The sequence below is a fragment of the Aquarana catesbeiana genome, linkage group LG10 (assembly GCF_042186555.1).
Source record: "Aquarana catesbeiana isolate 2022-GZ linkage group LG10, ASM4218655v1, whole genome shotgun sequence".
NCBI classification, from domain to species: Eukaryota; Metazoa; Chordata; class Amphibia; order Anura; family Ranidae; genus Aquarana; species Aquarana catesbeiana.
Window position 1 is genome coordinate 153,562,769 of NC_133333.1, and position 22,475 is coordinate 153,585,243.

Below are 22,475 nucleotides of genomic sequence, written 5' to 3' on the forward strand. Positions count from 1 at the left end.
GCCTTTTTTTCGGCAGCTGGCCGTGTTGAGCCACAACATGCGGAAGACTTGGTCGAGTGGATGACCAAGCCGTCCTCATCCTCCTCATCCTCTCTTACCCATGCCCAGGGTACTTTGTCTGGCAAAGCAGCGGCCTCTTCCCTCGGCTCAATGTCATCAGTGACTCCTTCCCCAGCCCCACCATGTCCTTCTGAGGAGTCCCTTGAACTGTTTGACCACAGTGTTGGGTACATGCTCCAAGAGGATGCCCAGCGTTTGGAAGGCTCTGATGATGATACTGAGCTCGATGAAGGCAGTAACATGAGCACGGACAGAGGGGGTGCCCAAGAAGGACAGCAATCTGGCAGTCATGCTCCCCCTGCTGCAGCATACTGCCAGGTTTGCTCCAGTGATGAGGAGGGAGGGGATGATGAGGTCACTGACTCAACGTGGGTGCCTGATAGGAGAGAGGAGGAGGAGGCGGCACATCACCAACGAGGCAGGATGCCCTCCAGGGGCCAGCCTAAGGGCAGCACATTGACTGAACCACACCCCAAAGCTCCACATGTGCAGGGCGCTGCAGTCTGCACGTTATTCAAAAAGTTCTTTGGTGTGGGCCTTTTTTGAGACGAGTGCATCAGATCGCACCGCTGCTGATTGCAACATATGTCTCAAGCGTATCTCGCGTGGCCAAAACATCTCCCGCTTGGGTACCACATGCTTGACCAGACATATGTTGACCTGCCATGCAGTTCGTTGGCAAGCATATCTAAAAGACCCACACCAAAGAACAAAGAGGACCTCTCCTTGCTCCTCATCAGCTGAGATCTCCAACCCCACTATACCTTCAGTCCTCTCTGAGACCTGCACTGAGAGGAATGAAGGTGTAGAATTAGGTGTGTCACAGCTAAGTACTTGTGGGCAATCTGCTTTTGGTACACCGACGTCAGATTGTACCAGGCAAATTTACCTGCCCCAGCTGCTGCACCGCCGAAAGAAGTTTGCTCCCAGCCATCCACATGCCCAGCGGTTGAATGCTAGCTTGGCAAAATTGCTAGCACTTCAACTGCTGCCTTTTCAGTTGGCAGACTCTGCCCCCTTCTGTGAGTTTGTGGAATGTGCGGTTCCTCAGTGGCAGATACCCAAATGCCACTTTTTCTCACGGAAGGCGATTCCGGCTCTCTACCGGCATGTGGAAGGCAATGTCCATGCCTCGCTGGACAGGGCGGTCAGCGGTAAGGTGCATATTACCGCTGACTCATGGTCCAGCAGGCATGGACAGGGACGTTACCTAAGTTTCACGGCGCATTGGGTGACTCTGCTGGCAGCTGGGAAGGATGCAGGACAAGGTGCAGTAGTGCTGGAGGTTGTTCCGCCACCATGCCTCCAAAATGCTAATGATTGTGACACACCCCTCTCCTCCACCCCCTCCTCTACTTCTTCCTCCATGGCCTCTTCCTGTGCTTTGTCCTCGAAACCAGCGGTGCTCCGTAGCCGTTCAAGGGGCTACGCAAGTACGCAGGCCAAAAGATGCCATGCGGTGCTTGAGCTGGTGTGCTTGGGGGACAGGAGCCACACTGGGGCAGAGGTTCTGTTAGCTCTGCAGGGGCAGGTTCAGAGGTGGTTGACGCCAACTTAAGGCAGGAATGGTGGTTTGCGACAATGGCACCAACCTCCTCTCTGCCCTCCGACAGGGACAAATGACCCATGTGCCCTGTTTGGCTCACGTCCTTATCTTGGTGGTGCAGCGGTTCTTGGGCAGGTACCCGGGCTTACAGGATGTCCTGAGGCAGGCCAGGAAAGTCTGTGTGCCTTTCCGCCGGTCATATAATGCCAGTGCTCGGCTGGCGGACCTCCAAAAGGAGTTTAACCTGCCCAAGAACCGCCTAATCTGTGACATGCCCACCAGGTGGAACTCAACGTTGGCCATGCTGCAGCGGCTGTACACGCAGCAGAGGGCCATCAATGAGTACCTGTGCGACTATGGCACCAGGACAGGGTCAGGGGAGCTTGGTTTTTTCCCCACGCCAGTGGGCCATGATCAGGGATGCATGTACTGTCCTGTCACCATTTGAGGAGGCCACGAGGATGGTGAGCAGTGACAGTGCATGCATCAGTGACACTGTCCCCCTTGTCCACCTGTTGGAGCACACGCTGCGTGGAATAATGGACAGGGCACTTGAGGCAGAACGGAGGCAGGAAGAGGAGGACTTCCTTAGCTCTCAAGGCCCCCTTTATCCAGACAGTGTTCCTGCGTGCCCGCCGATCACACAGGAAGAGGAGGAGGAGGAGGAGGAGGAGGAAGATTGTGTCAGTATGGAGGTGGAGCCTGGCACTCAGCATCAGCAGCAGTCTTTAAGGGATCAGTCCCAAGAAACACATGGACTTGTACGTGGCTGGGAGGAGGTGGCTGCGGACCATGTCGTCCTTAGTGACCCAGAGGACTCCGGACTGAATGCCTCAGCAAACCTACGCTGCATGGCCTCCCTGATCCTGCAAAGCCTGCGTAAGGATCCTCGTATTCGTGGTATCAAGGAGAAGGACCAATACTGGCTGGCAACCCTCCTTGATCCACGTTACAAGGGTAAGGTTGCGGACCTTACCTTGCCAGCGCAGAGGGAGCAGAGGATGAAACATCTTCGGGATGCCTTGCAGACAGGTCTGTGCATATTTTATTAAAATTTTCTGTATTCCCTTGTGCTGTTGCCCTGATCTCCTCCATACCTTTGAGCAGATGTATCTCTTCCAACCATTCTTTAATTGCCGTGGATCATCTTTAAATTTTCTGATTCTTATAACACTTTCACATAGGGATATACCTAACATAAAGAAATGTAAATAATTACATCTGTTTTATATTTTATTTACTCTTCTTTCCCTCTCTTTACTTTTCATTTCTGTTACTATATATATTTAGAAGGGTATTTTTATAGACCCTTGAATTTATTTTTCTCTTGAATTAAATAATAGATTTTGATACATAAATTCAGAGTATTTCAAATAAACAATTGATGTAAAGATAGGCTGATTACAAAGCCATCTTGATGGTTTCGCTAGTAAAATACTCTATCATTAAATTCAGTTATGAACAGTTATATTTTTATATGATACTCATGTACAAATGTTAGTATGATTGTACAAATGCTATATTTTAACATCAATAAAAGCTTATTGTTTAAAAAAAAAAAAAATAAATAAAGGAATTGTCAGAAAGGTCTGTGCAACGCGTTCCCAGAGACTGGGAGGTTACAAACTCCTGTTTCTGGACAACGTGTTGCTGAGGCTTCGGTCAGTCAAAGAAGGAGCGGTGGAGAAAGTGTCCGTCTGACCGATGCGTTCAGACAATTTTTTGGTCCGCAGCCCCAAGGTATGATCAGTTCCAGCAACCATTGCCAGCGTCTGTTTTACATGGTGCAGAAATACCTAGGGGCAAGATCTGACTTGGACACCTTTCCCACCGAAAATCCTCTGGGTTACTGGGTCTTGAGGATGGATCACTGGCCAGAGCTTGCACAGTATGCAATTGAGCTACTGGCCTTTCCTGCATCCAGCATTCTTTTGGAACACACATTCAGTGCTGCTGGAGACTTTGTAACCGATCACAGGGTGCGTCTGTCCACCGACACGGTTGATCGACTGACCTTCATAAAAATGAATCAGTCTTGGATCACCACCAGCTACCAAGCACCTGATGCTGATGTAACCGAATAATTTTTTTTGAAATCTCAGATCCCTTCAAAGACTGCCTATGCTGATGCTGAGTGACTATCCCTGAGTAATTATCCTCTTCCTCCTCAATGATCACGCTGATAGCTTGTAAGAACATTTTTGGTTCTGGGCGCCACCACCAGTGCCTAAGGCCCAATTTTTCAGGCCCTGTTTAACAGGGGCGTTTAATTACAATTTTTAATGCAATACTTTGCAGCAGGGCTCGTTTCTGCGTTCCAACTAGAGTATCTGTGAGGGGTTGCAGTGTTGTGGCACCAGCACCAGTGCCTAAGGCCCAATTTTTCAGCCCTTGTTTTAACAGGGGCGTGTAATTACAATTTTTGATGCAATACTTTGCAGCAGGGCTCGTTCCTGCGTTCCAACTAGAGTGTCTGTGAGGGGTTGCAGTGTTGTGGCACCAGCACCAGTGCCTAAGGCCTAATTTTTCAGCCCCTGTTCAACAGGGGCATGTAATTACAATTCTTGATCTAATATTTCACAGCAGGGCCCATTTCTGCACCCACCAAGAGCGAGTGAGGACTTACAGTGTTGTGGCACCAGCACCACCACCAAAGGCCCAATTTTTCTGCCCTTGTTCAACAGGGGCATGTAATTACAATTCTTGATCTAATATTTCACAGCAGGGCCCATTTCTGCACCCACCAAGAGCGAGTGAGGACTTACAGTGTTGTGGCACCAGCACCACCACCACCACCAAAGGCCCAATTTTTCTGCCCTTGTTCAACAGGGGCATGTAATTACAATTCTTGATCTAATATTTCACAGCAGGGCCCATTTCTGCACCCACCAAGAGCGAGTGAGGACTTAGTGTTGTGGCATCAGCACCACCACCACCAAAGGTCCAATTTTTCTGCCCTTGTTCAACGGGGGCATGTAATTACAATTCTTGATCTAATATTTCACAGCAGGGCCCATTTCTGCGCCCACCAAGAGCGAATGAGGACTTACAATGTTGTGGCACCACCACCACCACCAAAGGCCCAATTTTTCTGCCCCTGTTAAACAGGGGCATGTAATTACAATTCTTGACCTAATATTTCACAGCAGGGCCCTGTGAGGGCTTTCAGTGTTGTGGCCACAACACCTAAGGCCCAAATTTCCGCTGAGTATATAGGGCAGGCCCCTACTTTCAAACATCTAACTTACAAACGACTCCTACTTGCAAACGGAAGGAGACAACAGGAAGTGAGATGAAACCTACCCCTAGGAAGGGAAATTCTCTCCTGTAAGAGTTAATATGGGAAAAACATTTCTCCTTTCCACTGATGCTTTCCAATCCTTGTTCCACAAAAAACCCCAAATTTTCAAAAAACATTTGTCATTGGGACAAAAAGTGAGGTGAAATCTTCTGAAGAGGAGGACAGACAGCAAAACAAATGTCACAGGGGTGATAACCCTTCCCTATGTTTTCCAAAAAGCTTAAAAAAGATTTTTTGGCTGGAGCTAAACATGTTAAAAATGTACCCGTTCAAAATTACAAACAGATTCTACTTAACAACAAACCTACAGTCCCTGTCTTGTTTGCACCGCCTGTATACTGCTGTTAAGAGTATATAGGGCCTGGTGGCCCCACACCTTTCCTTATTTTAATTTGGGTGCGGGGTTCCCCTTAATATCCACACAAGACCCAAAGGGCCTGGTAATGGACTGGGGAGTACCCATGCCGTTTGTCTCACTGATTTTCATCCATATTGCCAGGACCCGACATTACATTAAACCCGCAAGCAGTTTTAAATGAGATTTTTTCCTTTAAAAATGACATTTTGTGCAGGGACTGTTCTAAACACCGGAAACATGCGCCACTTTACAGGCATACTATAGACACCCCCCAGGTATGATATTTAAAGGAATATTTCACTTTTTTTTTTACTTTAAGCATCATTAAAATCACTGCTTACGAAAAAACGTCCGTTTTTAAAAGTTTTTTTTGCATTGATACATGTCCCCTGGGGCAGAACCCGGGTCCCCAAACCCTTTTTAGGACAATACCATGCAAATTAGCCTTTAAAATGAGCACTTTTGATTTCGAACGTTCGAGTCCCATAGACGTCAATGGGGTTCTAACGTTCGTGCGAATTTTCGGTCCGTTCGCAGGTTCTGGTGCGAACCGAACCGGGGGGTGTTCGGCTCATCCCTATTTAGGATTAAGCAATGCCAATATGGTTCCATCCCTGTATCATATTGATTGGAAAAGGGAATTGTATAAAAGGGACTTTCAGGAATCCACTGTCTGGTGAGGTCACATATTTCCATCCCATATCTAAACAAAGAACCAAAGGAAAGGAGAGGGATTGGGTAATCGGTGAGCAGCAGAACTTTATTGATAATCATATTGTAGCTAGATAAGGACACGGCACCAAGAAGCTCTACGCGTTTCGTGGCACGCGTAGAGCTTCTTGGTGCCGTGTCCTTATCTAGCTACAATATGATTATCAAGTTATTCTTTTAAATTCATCTGTTCAGGTTCAATGAAGCCATGGGTCCTGCAGGCAGTACCTTGAATTTCATATCAACACTATTATCCATTTGTCTATGGTGAACCATGGAACTTTATAAAATGATATTATTTGGTATACTACTTATCAACTGTACTATTGCCATTAGTGGTTTATTATGAGACATTCTGCCAGCATTATATGTATTGTCATTATTGTTTATCTATTGCTTATCAATTCTCTTATCATCTGTGATGTCTTACTATACCAATAAAGTTCTGCTGCTCACCGATTACCTCTTTGCTGCCATATGGTTCATTTAAAGTCCCAATCCCTCTCCTTTCCTTTGGTTCTTTGTTTATATATGGGATGGAAATATGTGACCTTACCAGGCTATAATTTCAATGAAAGTCCCGAGGGATGGAAATACACAGTCTCACCAGACAGTGGATTCCTGAAAGTCCCTTTTATACAATTCCCTTTTCCAATCAATATGATACAGGGATGGAACCATATTGGCATTGCTTAATCCTAAAAATTCCTTTTACAATTCCTGCAACTTTTCGACCTATGTTTAGCTTCCCCTGTTTGTACGGGTTTAACTTTTTATTATGATTATTTTAGTTGACTTGTTTTTTACAAATTTACATCTTTATTAACTTTATGGACATTATCTCTATTGTTATCTATCCCCAGGTGACTGGAATTGTTGCAGTGTCCTCTGGCCCTGTCTCTCTTCCGGGAGCCATGACGCGCCTTGCTGGCCTACGCCCACCCCCGCCTCTTTGAGCCCTGGGTGGGAGGATACGCTGTCACTGCGCGTCAGCGCCACGCACTCCACGCCATGCATGCGGCGTCTATGATGCCTTCACGGGTATGGCTCGTTGGTTACCAACTCGTGGGCCAATGGGAGAGACACTGGGATGCCGTTCAGCCAGAAGGGCGAGTTCCGACTGACGGCGCAGGGTCTCCACCGTCTGCTTCACGGCGTGACGTTGGTGGGCGTTCCGGCGGTTGCTGATATATGGGCGCCTCCGGGGGCGGCATCGCTACTCGAGGCTCTCTTCAAACTGACCAGCACTCAGTCCGGATCACCCTAATGGTTGTTCCGATCATTCCTGCATACAGGTACCGTTTACAGCATTTCCTTTCTTTTCCCCTTCTTTCCCCTTCATCCTGCTGATACCCACTCCTATTCCCACCCCGGGTCACACTCCCTCTTTCCCAGCTCTTGGTCATCACTTTCCAATAGCAACGGCTGTTTGCCAGTTTCCTTCCCAGCACCCCCCCCATCTTCACCAATTACCTTCACCCTTACCCTCCCTATGGTGCCACTCGTTGTTTCACTCCTCCCATCTTCACCCTAGGGACGCCTCGTGGTTCCATGCCTACCCTGGAGGGGTGCCTGTGTGTTGTGCTTCCGTGGAGATGCCACCTTGGCTCCCGGTGAGAGGTTGTTCCCGGAGCCCTGTGACACCCCATCACCATAGTACACAGCCAATTCCAGCCCTAGCCAGTGAGTACCCCCTGAGGTTGGGGTTGTTTATCTGATTGTGTCCATATATGTGTAGACACTTATTGCTCCTTTATATTTTCATTATAGGAATTTCACGTGCATGCTCCTGATGAGTGGCGCAGTGCCACGAAACGCGTAGAGCTTCTTGGTGCCGTGTCCTTATCTAGCTACAATATGATTATCAAGTTATTCTTTTAAATTCATCTGTTCAGGTTCAATGAAGCCATGGGTCCTGCAGGCAGTACCTTGAATTTCATATCAACACTATTATCCATTTGTCTATGGTGAACCATGGAACTTTATAAAATGATATTGTTTGGTATACTACTTATCAACTGTTCTATTGCCATTAGTGGTTTATTATGAGACATTCTGCCAGCATTATATGTATTGTCATTATTGTTTATCTATTGCTTATCAATTGTCTTATCATCTGTGATGTCTTACTATACCAATAAAGTTCTGCTGCTCACCGATTACCTCTTTGCTGCCATATGGTTCATTTAAAGTCCCAATCCCTCTCCTTTCCTTTGGTTCTATCTAAGGTAAGTAAAATTCTTGTTAGTGGTCCATGAGATTCAAAATTGTGAGTTCAGTGGTCCATGAGGTCCGAAAGGCTGGTGACCACTGAACTAGACCACCAGAACTATTCATATTAACTTTGCCACCTGGGAGTTTTAGAGGTAAACTGAGTTAAAAGTTTTGACTACAGCACCCCTTACAATGCTTGACTCTTTGTAGACTTGACTGGAACCCCAGCCTTCTGTGACTACTGTGAAAACCTGCTAACTGAGGTACTTTTCAAAAGATGGGCAGAGCAAGTCAGCATTTTGAAAAGATTATAGGCGTGGAATATTATGGAACGCAGGAAGATAACATTTCGGTCAAGGATTTTGTCAGCCCCAAAGAATGTTATATATTGACAACATTGTTTTTCAGTTAAAAAGTTTTGTTTTGTCCTTTTGCAGCATATCAGACCCATTCTTTTCATAGAAGTAAAACTATCAATTACAGGACTCTAGAAAAAGTTGTGCCAAATAAGAAAAGATGCATTTTGTGGCAAAGGAAAATACACCATAAAGAAAAACTTACAATCATGCTCACTAAGAAAGCAGCCCTGCTATATTAGTGGTCAGTGGAAAGGTGCCCCAATTGCATTGGTGTCCAGTAGTGATAAGCCAAACTGCCCTGGGTTCAGTTCGGCAGTCGTTCTGGAAACTTCCAAGTTTGGAGGCCAGATTTGAACCCTATTGAAATGAATGGAAGCTAAATAGGCAAGTAGGTTTTAACAATAGCATGGGGGAACATGTACCAATTCAAAAAAAAAATGTATTTGGCCAGGAGCAATGATTTTTTAAAATGCTTAAAGTGGAATATTAAAAATGTCCAATGTCCTTTAAATTACATCAATTTCAAAGTAAGAGAGTTCTTGGCGGTACAGGCAGCTGGCAACAAGGTGTAAATACAAATCTCATAAAATTAATAAAGTGAAAGGTGCCACGCCCCAAAACAAATCAATAAAAAATACATAAAATGTATGATATATCTTTTATTAATTTATTCTTTTCTTGAAAATACTTTTTGTAATTAGCAGCAGTGGTTAGTGGTTACGAGGTCTGGAAGGGATGGGAAAGATAAGATATGATTAAACAACCACTGTGAGGGCTGAAAGAAGCCCATTATGAGCAAAGTATAGGTTCACTTTAAGAATTTGTTAGGGTTTGTCATCTGCATTTAAGGAGATGCTTTCACTGTGCCCATGGAGGTTTCTATTTGCTGAAATTATCTGTCAGCATCTTAGAGTAAAGCCTAATATCAGTATATATGCAATAGGGATGAGCTTAGTGTTTGGTCTGAATATAAGTTCGGACTGAACACTGGATGTTTGAATGTTTGTTCAAACACCGAAAGCTTGCAGCTGCAAAGTTGTTATCAACCACTGACGCCTCCCAGTCCATTCACTTACATGGCCAGGAATCCCTGGCCACATAAGCAAATGGGCAGGGAACAGATCAGGTTACATCATTGTCTAAACATGGCCACACAGCCACATTTGGCCAGTGATGTCACAACTATCTCTAGCTGTCAATGGTTGTTAAATCTGTGTGCTGTTTTTTTTTTTTTGTTTTTAACAAAGAAGCTGGCAATGACAATTGTCAAAGTCATTTGCTGACAATTTAAAAAGAAAAATCCTTTCTGTACATCAATGAAATGCACCCCTTCATTGGCAACCCCATGCACACTATTTAACCACTTAAGGACCGGAAGGATTTGCCGCGTCGACGTTGTACACAAAAAATGTATGTCCTTTTTTTCACACAAACAGAGCTTTCCTTTGGTGGCATTTAATCACCTCTGCGGTTTTTATTTTTTGCGCTATAAACAAAAAAAGAGCAACGATTTTGAAAAAAAAAACAAAAACAATATTTTTTACTTTCTGCTATAATAAATATCCCAAAAAAAATGTCTTCATCGGTTTAGGCCAATATGTATTCTTCTACATATTTTTGGTAAAAATAAATCACAATAAGCATATATTGATTGGTTTGCGCAAAAGTTATAGAGTCTACAAAATAGGGAATAGATTTATGGCATTTTTATTATTTATTTATTTATTACTAGTAATGGCGGCAATCTGCAATTTTTAGCGGGACTGCGACATTGAGGCGGACAGATTGGACACTTTTGACACTTTTTTGGGACCATTGACATTTATACAGTGATTAGAGCTAAAAATAGCCACTGATTACTGAATAAATGTCACTGGCAGGGAAGGGGTTAACACTAGGGGGCGATCAAGTGTTAAGCGATCAGGGAGATATTTCTAACTGTGGGGGGAGTGGACTGACTGGAGGAAGAGAGAGATCGCTGTTCCCGATCACTAGGAACAGCAGATCTCTCTCTACTCCCTGTCAGAACGGGGATCTGTGTGTTTACATACAGAGATCCCTGATGGGTTTACTTCCTCTTTGTTTCCCTGCAAAGGTAAAGCATAATGGGCTACTATGCATCGCATAGTAGCCTATTATGTGTCACTTACCTGACACAGGAGTCTGCGATGTCACCGCTGTCCCCTCTGCTACGGAGCGTCCATCTTCTTCCCGGGTAGCTCCGGCGCTGTGATTGGGCGGAGCCGCGATGACGTCACTCCCGCGCATGCGCACGGGAGCCACCACTAATGGCATATCGCCGTTAGCAGCGGCATGCTCAGTGCACCTGCACGCCGCTGTCTACGGCGCATGTGCCGTAGACAGCGGTGCCTGTCTTTTTGCAAATATCTCCTAAACCGTGTAGGTTTAGGAGATATTTCTTGGACCTACAGGTAAGCCTTAATCTAGGCTTACCTGTAGGTCAAAGTGGTCTGTAAGGGTTTACAACCACTTTAAAAGCTCATTATGATTAGAGAAGCTCCTTTCATTATCCTGGACCTATTCATGTGCCACAAAAGACCTTAATGATAACCCTTATCTTAAAAACCCAATCCTAACTTTAGCTCTAACCCTAATGCTAACCCCAATGGTAACCCTAGCCCTGTGTTTATTAACCACTTGCCGACCACTGCACGCTGATATACGTTGGCACAATGGCAGCAGTGGGCAAATGGGCATTCCTGTATGTCCCCTTTAATTGGTGGTGTACAGCGTGACCGTACCTGTGGGATCCGTGGACTCGATGTCCGCTGGTGTCCCGCGATCGTGTCACGGAGCCACAGAATGGGGAGATGTCTATGTAAACAAGGCATTTCCCCGTTCTGTCTAGTGACATGACAGGGATCTACTGCTCCCTGTCATCGGGAGCAGTGATCACTGTCATGTCAGTGGTAGCCCATGCCCCCCACAGGTAGAGTCATTCCCTAGGACACACTTAACCCATTGATCGCCCATAGTGTTTAACCCCTTCCCTGCCAGTGTCATTTACACAGTAATCAGTGCATTTGTATAGCACTGATCGCTGTATAAATGACAATGGTCCCAAAATAGTGTCAAAAGTGTCCGAAAGCGTCCGCCATAATGTCGCAGTCACAATAAAAATCGCAGATCGCCTCCATTACTTATAAAAAAATAAGTAATGTAAAAAAAAACGCCATAAAACTATCCCCTATTTTGTAGACACTATAACTTTTGCGCAAACCAATCAATATACGCTTATAGCGATTTTTATTTTACCAAAAATATGTAGAAGAATACATATCGACCTAAACTGAGGAAAAAATCAGTTTTTTTATATATTTTTGGGAGTATTTATTATTGCAAAAAGTAAAAAATATTGCTTTTTTTTCAAAATTGTCGCTCTTTTTTTGTTTATAGCGCAAAAAAACAAAAACACAGAGGTAATACCACCAAAATACCACCAAAAGAAAGCTCTATTTGGGGGAAAAAAGGATGTCAATTTTGTTTGGGTGTAATTTCACATGGCCGCGCAATTGTCAGTTAAAGTGTCACAGTGCCGAATCGCAAAAAGTGCTCTGGTCAGGAAGGGGGTAAAATCTTCTGGTGCTGAAGCGGTTAATGTGATCAGTGTTTTTATGGCAATTACATGGGGGTTTTTTTATCAACAAAGCCATGTTGATCACCATGTCAACACTGGCCTGATAATCGCATTGCTTTGTCCATAATCAAATGCATTCATCATCTGCACTGACATGGTGAAGAATGGCTTTGCTGTTAAAGCCTAACTCCAGGTTTAGTTAACTTTAAATAGTTTGTTTAGATCAAGCTGGGCAAAAATAACTATTTCACTTCTCAGATTTTTTTACCATGACAGTGATGGATTGCCCAAAGTTTAGCACTCAGATAACTAATAGCAAGCCTTCTACAGGCTGATGATTGCTTATGAATTGAATATGACTTCAGAAGCAAATCACAAATTTTCTTTCTTCAGCGAACTGGTAGTTGTATACATGTTTATGTTCAGGCAAAATATAAAAACATCCAGAGTAGAATGCTGGTCTGTTTTTAATAACTTGTTTTTTAAATTATATGTGATTTCCAAACCTGACATATTTTAAGCTCGTATTCAGTAAACCTTACTGCAACTACAAAGGGGTTACACAGTGTACACAAGTGCAAGGAGAAAAGGGGAGCCCTCATAAAAGACACGGCAGTCTATAGAGTATAAAAATATGAAGCGACTAGTAGGTACAAAGTGCCACGTCTAGAGGTACCTGCGCATACCTGCATCAGCTTTCACTGCCTCCACTATGCTAAAAACCCAGGGCTCAACTTTAAAACAACTAACAGCTTTACTTTTTTGTAAAGTAACAGTCATTTTAGGCAAATCACACAAAGGACAGCAGGGAGCTATTCTGCCATCAGATTACACAAAGCATCGAATTTTCTGTTAAGATTTCAATATGTTCACTATGGGCAAAGTATTTCCATACTAGGAAGAACAATGGACAAAATTAATTGTCTTTTACTTCAGGGACTATATATGACCTATTTACTCTTTGAACAGTACTGACACTAAAATAAGAAGTAACAATTGTGTATTTAAATATTACAATGATAAAATAACCAGAAAATAACAGTATTTTAGCCCTCGTATTATCTAGGTTATCCTATTCTGCATCTTATGGGGATTTCAGCAAGTAGTGTATGACTGTCTGTACCTGTACATAATCCTATCCTATTTGGCTCTCATTACACTGCTTAATTTATTAGATCTTTGAGGCAAGGTTTACTTGCTTGAACAGTTTTGCATACATGCCTGGAGCATCCTAAGCTTAATTGTTTTATTCAAGGTAAACTTGTAATAAACCTGGGTAATTCAGACTAAGCATATGATGAATTGTATAAACAAAGGTTACCCTACAATGAAGTCCATCTGTTACTGTGATCAGTAGATAAAGGCATCTGAAAATATAGGTAAATCTTTACATTCCATAAAAGCTAACACCAATCTAACTCCCAAGCCTCCCTACTGATTAGTGAAATCATCCAGGACCAATAGGAATGCTCTATAGGTGGGAGGAGAAAAGTTAAGCAATTTTCACCTGTTTATCCATTTTTTTTTTTGCGTTCTTTCATCAAATGTTAAGTTTGAATTGCTCATGTTTGTGACAGTTTATTTTAAAATTAATGTTATAGAACTCCTTGAAAGTTGAATCTACTACCTAGATTAGCTATAATAATCACACAGAGCTCTGACATGACTCCATGTTCCATTTTGTGAAGATAGGTTATAAAATGTCTGCTGGTGATTGTCAATTGTGTATATGTTTACATTTTATGTAGGAACACCTAGAGCAGGGTTTCTCAATCAGGGTTCCTCCAGAGCCTGCTAGGGGTTCCTTGAACAATGAGCAATTTCTGCCTCTCAGATAAGTTCCCACTGACACCACTAATCTTTTTAGCTTTTTGTAAGGGGGTAATTCTTTCCAATGACCACAAGTGTAAGGAGCATTCTTCTTACTGACCATCACACTAATTTATCATGAGTTGTAGATATAGTAATTTTTAGCAGGGGTTCCCTGAGACCAGAAAAATATTTCAAGGGTTCCTTTGTGTTGAAAATGTTTAGAAAGGCTGACCTAGAGAGACAACCATAAGAATATTCAGAAGGGAAATTCTAACATGACCAGTAGTCTATTAATTCTTGAGAATGAGCTTGCTAAGGCTTAAACAAAAGCTTTACCCCAGTGGCCAGGGATGTGTTAAACACAGGCAGGGAAAAAACACATTAAACAGAGTGGGAATAAAAATGCCTCTTGCCCTTGGGGATTTTCATTGGCATACAATGAGAAGTAAAATCCCTATCCTACAACTTGGAACATCTTTTTGTTAGTTGTACTAACCTATTAAAAATGCATGCTGCAAACTAAATTTTTGTGATAGCAAAATTATATGATATGATATAGACCCCACAATACGCAAAGATTAAAAAAAAAAAACTGAAAAAAACAATGTTTCTGCCTATTTAGGATGAGCCGAACTGCCCTGGGTTCAGTTTGGCAGGGGTTTGGCAAACTTCAGAGAAGTTCGGATGTTGAACCCAAACCCCATTAAAGTCAGAGGGAGCCGAATCTGTCAAATTAAAAATGTCCATTTTCTGGGCTAATATGCAAGGGGTGTAAAAAAGGTATTGGGGTGGGGAGGGGGGCGCTGTCCTAGGGAATGTGTACCAATGCAAAAACAATAAATAATTTGCACAGGAGCAGTGATTCTTCAAATGCTTAAAGTGAAATAATAAACATGACCAATTCCTTTAACCGCTTGCCGACCAGCCGCCGTCATTATACTGCGGCAGGTTGGCACGGCTGCGCGTAGGTGTAGGTGTCCGCGGCGCAAAGCCGGAGCGGATGTGCGTGGTTGGTGGCCGCGATGTCCGCCGGCCAACCGCGATCGCTCCACAGAGAGCCAGAACAGGGTTTACTTCCTCTTTAAAGGCCATTGCAGCCTTTATAAAACAACTTTTTCTTCCCTATTGACTTCAGTATGTTTCATTGACAAGTAATATTTCACAAAAATGTCTTGATTTTTACTAAAATGTCTGAAACTTTGCCAAAAATTTTTGGCGAAAAAAAACTTGCAATTTTACTCATCCCTATATATAATTCAGATACAAAAAATGTTGGGTGTCCTTTTAATTCCTAATTTTAATCTAAACTTTGCATATGAATTATGAACGTAATGTTTTATTTTAGAAGCTACCATGCTCTCTTTTATAATGGTTTGCTTTCAGAAATTACATTAGCTATAAAGTTAAGAGACCTTTTGTATGATGAACAACTTTACTGTGTTCTGAGCTTTTACTTATACAGCCAGATATCCTCACAGCCTATTATGTTCTTCAATTTCTAGACTTTCCGGCTACCACAAGCTAAGGAAGCTGATCAAGCAGAATACATACATTAACCTTCCTGAAGATCCTCAGGGCCATGAATTGTTCTGGTTCAAGCTGCGGAAAGCATTAGACATCAGGGTATATGAAGAGGATGCTATCCAGCTTTCTGTAGTTAATTGATCATGTTCATGCTATCAACTGGACTTTTCTAATATATTACAATTAAATATACAGATATGCTGCTATTTTATTCACAAGTATTTTTACACATGCAAATGATAAAAAGAAAACCAAAAGATGAACAAAGCTTATAAGTGTATAGCACAACTTAGCGCTCAGGACAAGAGGTTTTCTACTGGCACACTGGGTCTCCTGCTGTAAGTATTTCTGCCTTTCAAGATATTACAAACATATATAAAGTGAACCTGAACTCCAAATATGAAGGTTTGCTATGTTATGGGGGAACATTTAGAAAATAACGTGTGCATAAGCAGTACCCTGAAAAATCTATCTTTGAATTCCTCCTGAAAAAAAGCAGGGCCATTCCTGATATTTGAGGGGTCTGCTCACTGTGCTCCCTCCTGTGGGCTCTGTCATGGGGAAGCAAAGCCCTGACTCTACCAAGATGGCTACCTCTACACAGAGACACAGTGCAGAACAAGGCATGGTAAGCCAGTAATGGGGTAAGATCAGTTGAAGGAAGATCACAGCCAATACCGGTGACTAGTCCATTGCCCTCTGCCTGCCTTTTTTTTAGCCCTGCTTCCAGAGTTTAGTTTCTCCTTAAGTATTGGTTAAACCTAGGTTGTAAATATTTTTAGTGTATGCAATCTCCACTAATAACTTTATTTCCCCTCATAGTTCTTTTGATTTATACTAGGTAAAACATTTAACAAATTCCAATATCTAATCAGTTTAACAAGCTACTAGTTGAATTTAAAAATGCATATTTCTTTTTTTTTACTGAATAAAGGGGATATTAACCATTTCACAATTGCAGACCCCCCCAATGAATTACTCAAAATGCTCCATATCATCAGCACCTGTTAAATACTAGTATGACTTCAAAGAATGACAATAGCTCAGTTTTACAAATTATATTAATGTATTGGTTAGGGAGCTTGCCACCTCAATCTTTACTGATAACAGTAATAGTTAATAGTATAACATAACATGCACTACCCCCAGGTGTGTTGATACCCCTTGTTAGGAACCCCATAAGACACTATATTATTAAAAGTATTGGGACGCCGGCCCCAAACTTGCTCATCCATATCTATGGACCTTGCTTTGTGCACTGGTGCCCAGTCATGTTGAAACAGGAAAAATGTCCCGGTATGCTGACGTCTTAAGGGTTCCCTTCACTGGAACTAAGGGGCCAAGCCCAACCCCTGAAAAACAACCCCACACCATAATCCCCCTCCACCAAATGATTTGGACCAGTGCACAAAGCAAGGTCCATAAAGGCATGGATGAGCGAGTTTGGGGTGGAGGAACTTGACTGGCCTGCACAGAGTCCTGACCTCAACCCAATAGAAATCCTTTGGGATTAATTAGAGCGGAGACTGCGAGCCAGGCTTTCTCATCCACATCGGTGCCTCATCTCACAAATGCGCTTTTGGAAGAATGGTCAAATATTCTCATAGACACACTCCTAAACCTTGTGGACAGCCTTCCCAGAAGAGTTGAAGCTGCTATAGCTGCAAAGGGTGGGCCAACTCAACACTGAACCCTATGGACTAAGACTGGGATGCCATTAAAGTTAGGCGTCACAATACTTTTGGTAATATAATGTAGATCAACACCCACTGATTAACAATGAGATCATGCACAAAATATTTTTTAAACATCATGAAGTTGAGTTACTTTTGATTTTGATTAGCAATTTACAGTATTTATCTTTTTTGTAACAATGCTACATTCGATGTATAATTTTAATCATGTTTATTTATAAAATTACAGTTATAATGGTTTAAGGCCAATTTATTAGTATCAGCAAAAAGATTAAATTAGTCTTAGACCCTGATCTGATCCTAAGAGTATTTTTCACATACCAGTGAAAGGCATTTTCCAGTATTAACTAATTTCTGTATGGCTTTAATTTGGGATACCCAAGGTATGGTAGAATCCTCAGTGCTGTAAGCTACTTATAAGTGTCCTTTGTGACTGTCCTGCTTCTCTGGCCTGGAACCACCATCAGCAGAGAACCAGCGCAGTAATGAAATGATTCTAAGGACGAGAAGCACTGAGAGGAGACAAAATCAAAGAATGAGAGGACAACAAACATAGAAGCGGTAGAAAGAAAAAATGACATTGGAAACAAAAAACAGCCTCATACACTTTTAGCTATGTAGTACAACAAACCCAGACCATTTAAATCCAGGTGCCCAGAGAGGGCTTGGGTTTTAAAGGACTCATGTAACGCCCCTAATATTTTTCTATTCGGATTTAGGAAAATTAAAGTGCAGTCCTCTTGAAAACTGTATTTTTACCACATCCAGGCAACATTACAGAAAGCAGAATTGAAAAGTTGGTACATCACTGTGAGAGATATGTGCAGTAAGTTTGGAGTTTTTTTTTTAATTTGCGTGCTTTATTCTTTTATAAATAAAAGCAACAATAAAGTTTGCAGGATTGTAGCTAAAAAAAACAAAGAACAAAAAAACTCCTGACAAACTACTTGTCAAAGTCATGTAATCAGCCTAGGGTTGCCAACTTTGTTCTGGCAAAATAAGGAACAGGGCAGAATAGCGCTTAAAGAAAATAGGTTCACATAACAGTCTTATGATAGGCAATCTTCTTGGCTTCATGTTTCAACAGGTAACCAGGGAAATATCAGGGTCTTACCGCCCTCTTCAGACTGGGGGAATCCTCAAAGCTAAATGACAAGAAAAGCGACCAGCCTTGTGCATTACTTCAGATACCATTCATTGTGTGAAATGAGCATAAGTAGTATACTTACAAACCAACTTGACTGCTGAGGCGCAATGGGCCTAGGTCCCAATTAACGTAACGCTATGGGATCAAATCCCCCACCACCCTTGCCCTTTAACCCATTAAATAAGACACTTACAACCATTAGGTTGGAAAACGTAGGGTACGGGATGTAGGGGCCTGTCCTTACCATAAGTTCTGGACAGACAACCTACTTCCAATTTTCCATCAAGGGCATAGCCCATTACAGCAAAATGAACTGCTGGCAAGGTCAAGAAAAGCGCAGCAAGCTGTGACATACCATAACAAAGGAAAGAGGTTCGGGAGGGTGGGCAGCTCTTCCAACCAACTTCTCTGAAAGACCCAGAATTCCCTGGGGCACACGTTCCCTGAGCTCAGGCCCATCCCATCCCCCATATTTCAACAAATCGTTCCCCTTGTCATGGCACCTAGCCATGCCCCCATCAGTCAAGGCTCTATTTTCCTAGGGAAGTGGCCCAAGAGGCCTTCATGATCTTAGACCCATAAAAATTGCCAGGAGGCCAACCTTGCTATAGAATACAAACAATTTTTCGGATCGTTACTATGGTGCTTTCGACAGCCGATTCGGGGTTTTCATCTGACAAAAGCTGGATGTGCAGACTATGACATTTTTGTTGTACGTGAACTGAACGTCCGATTTTTGTTTAATCAGTATGGTTTTCGTACGAAAAAAAAATCATAAGAGCATTACTACGCATGCTCAGAAACGAAAGAACACATACAAAACGATTCGAAACATTACGTCATTTTTCTGTCGTACAAGAATTTTCGTATGGTGAGTAACCTCTTCGCTTTCGACATGAAACAAAAAAAACGGACGAACGGTCGTCTGAAAATCTGATCATGTGTATGAGGCTTAAGACTACTCAAAGTACACATTGCACACATATACTGCAGTCCTTGCACAGAATCAAAATTCTTGCAGCACACCTATTGATAAGTGTATTTGTCAGTTAGGTCAATCTTACTGACAAGATGGGGTACTGCTAGGAAGCATTATGTTGTTTTTATTGGGGCTTTCTTTTGTGTGGGAAATGTTTTTGTAATATGACATAATTATTTAATAAAATTACTTTTCCATTGAATTGACATTTGTACCAAATCCACAGCACTGCTATAGACCTGTGCCTTTCACTGTCTGCATACAACCAGTGTGCTGGCTCTAAGAGCCAGTCTTTGCACACAATTCAAAGATACAGATTAATGATTTCCTCACTCCAATATCTGCTTTTCCAGGCATTTTTATTTAGCTGTCAACAGAGCAACCCTAAGCATATTGTCTCCACCTGAAAACCTGAGTTCCCCTGAGTAGTATTTAAAGTTACCATCCAAAACTGATATTTTAGTTATAGATAGAGCCTGCAGGCATCCTCTGGCTTCTTGCATGTATTGGATAACAGCAATATTACTCTGCCATAGCTCCTGGTTCTGTTCTTGTCTTGGGCATTCCCACCTACATTTGCAAGCTCCAGCACTACCTATAGTATTCTCTATAATATACAATACATTTTAAAAAATCCAACAGAGAAAGGCGATACTTTATCGGCGGGGGACACGTTTGGATTTGCATAGATCCAAGTTGCTGTTTCGGTATACAGATGTTTGGTTTTCAGAGACAGGAAGCAACGTTGTGATGACGCAAGCAGATGTGACGTGGTCGCGTCGTCTTTGACGCGTATCACGTCGCTTCCTCATACATCTTTTAGTCCAAACTGCGCAGAAGCGGAAGTGATAGTGACGCGGCTGTGTGTGATGACGCGCATTGCGTCAGTTCCTCCAGCACATGCGCACTACATCAGGGACGCCATCGGCATCCTTCAGCGCCATTCCTCTTTTTTTCACCGATGTGAAGCCATGCTGTCTCCCTCCGATTGCCGGCCCTTGAGAACTCCGTTTCATGCCATATTTGACACTCAGATATGGGACCTCTGGATCAATGCACTTTTGGTCCAAGGATTTTTCAAGTAAGCTATTTTTTATTATTACTGGGCCAGCCTTGTGGGGAATAACATCCCGGCTGACTTAGTATCCACTGGAATTGAGACAAATTTTCTTCCCGGGGATTTATCATCAATTTCTTGCTCTTTCCCTTCACCCTACAGTGCAAAGTTTTCCAGTGCCATCTAGGGCAATTTACATCAGGCAACCAATGGATATTGACACTCTGCATCTTCTTAGTGGAGGTCTTCAACGGCTGACGCATGGTATCCATGCTACTTGGAGGAGTGCTTCTGCTACACACACATTTTTTGTAAGTGCATGTGGATGACAAGTTATACGCATTTCAAACGATCATGTACCAATGTTTTACTAATTTAAGCTGTTCTTTCAGAAGTGGTATTATTCCCTGAAGAAAATTTATAACACTTTGAAACGCATTTGATATCCCCTTCTGCTATATTCCTTGCCACAATCAATGATGAAAGGGAACAGCAAGTAGATGGGGACTACCACTTTATGGCTAACAGCCAAAATGTGCAATGTTGATGACATTATTGATGTAATGCCTTGTATTCTCAATACGAGATTTTTTGTATGCAATTTTTCTATAAAAATATAAAAATAACACATTTTCTATATATGAAGCTTTGTATATTTTTTCAAATTGCCCATGAAATCCCATCTTTTTGCGGTTTATTCTATGTATTACTAAGGGATGGTGGCAATTTACATGTGTGGTCCGGTGAATCGCTCAATACTACATCCCACCTTATAGCCAGATATCATTATTAGGCTCAGCAGTGCTCAGGGCTCAGATACTCATGGCTCTCTATCCCTCTCTATCATTCTTAGCTGTGGAACCCTGCTGCTGGGTTAAACTGCTGAGGGCTAACAGAACACTAAAATAGGTACACGTGCTGCTTATTTGTTTTGGGGAGCCCATTAGTGGGCATCCTGTATGTCAGGTGCTGACCAGAGTTTAGTTAGCGGCTTGGATGAACAGATGTTTTGTTTGCTGTGGACTTGCTATGTGAAGCCATCCTACATTGGAAACAGTTTTTGTTTGCTACCTTGCTGAAAAAAGTTTGAAGGACAAACATGCTTGGGCTGTTTCTCGGTGTCCTTGTCTAGTGCATGGTATATTGCTGCCAGTATCAGTTGACCCTGTGCCCCTTACAACTGCCAAACTACAAAATGTTATGAAAAGATGAAGGTGCAGCTGGGCTTAAACCGTTTGCCACCCAGCCACAGTACATTTACTGCGGCAGGGTGGCACAGGCAGGCAAGATCATGTACATGTATGTCATCCTGCTGTCAGGGCTGGGCTTAGCTCTTCCTTCCTCTGAACTGACCGCTCAGCTGTTGACTAATTGCCAGCTCCTATCTCTCCACAGTGACTCACCTGTTGATGATATCCTGCTCGTCAGTCCTGCCTACTTAAGTCGTTCAGCCCAGATGATCTCTGCCTTCGCCTTGGTCAACATCACAGAGACTATCTCCTGCGTTCCTGTTAAAAACTTGTTTGGCTGACATCCCTTCTGGCTCCAGATCCTGCTTGCTGTTCCACTACGCTGTTCTCTGGCTTCCTGACTTTCTGGCTTGTCTGACTATCCGTCCCGGTTACCGAACTTTGGCTATGTTTTGACTATGTTTGTTCTATTTACTTTCATTATGAAACAAGTGTGATTTAACTGCACTTCATGGTTTCTGACACCTCTTCCAGGTTAGGGGCACACAATGCGATTCTCCCGTGACCGCAGTGTCCACCATATAGTGGGGTCTACTGTACCCATGCACGTGGGGTAACACCTCACCCAAAGGCATGCTGACCACTATCCGGGACCAAGCGAAGGCTGCGGTCATGTGAAGAATCAAAGATTAAAGCAGTCCCCAACTCAGAGATGAGCCACCTGTATGCAGCAATATTGTGCAGAGTTCCCTATAAAATGATCTTGTCCCATGTTACTTCTCACTTGTACCTGATATTCGTTGTATTCGGAGGGACATGCAGAGCCTTCTCCCACTCCACCAGTCCAGCATACCTTTGTTACGTCACTCCCAGTAACAGAATGGGGTCTCGCTGAGCACATAGTGCGCCCCATGTATGCTCATTA

At 42.8% G+C, this 22,475-nt stretch overlaps 1 protein-coding gene across 1 annotated transcript in view; it reads left to right on the forward strand.

Moving 5' to 3' along the window:
• The window catches only part of LOC141110950 (uncharacterized), a 123,397-nt gene extending 102,439 nt beyond the window's left edge, over window positions 1–20,958 (forward strand). The window contains exon 4 of the mRNA XM_073602764.1: window positions 15,462–20,958. Coding sequence (XP_073458865.1) covers window positions 15,462–15,624 — 163 coding nt within the window. The 3' untranslated portion in view covers window positions 15,625–20,958. The remainder of the gene's footprint in view (window positions 1–15,461) is intronic.
• Window positions 20,959–22,475: the final 1,517 nt, after the last annotated feature.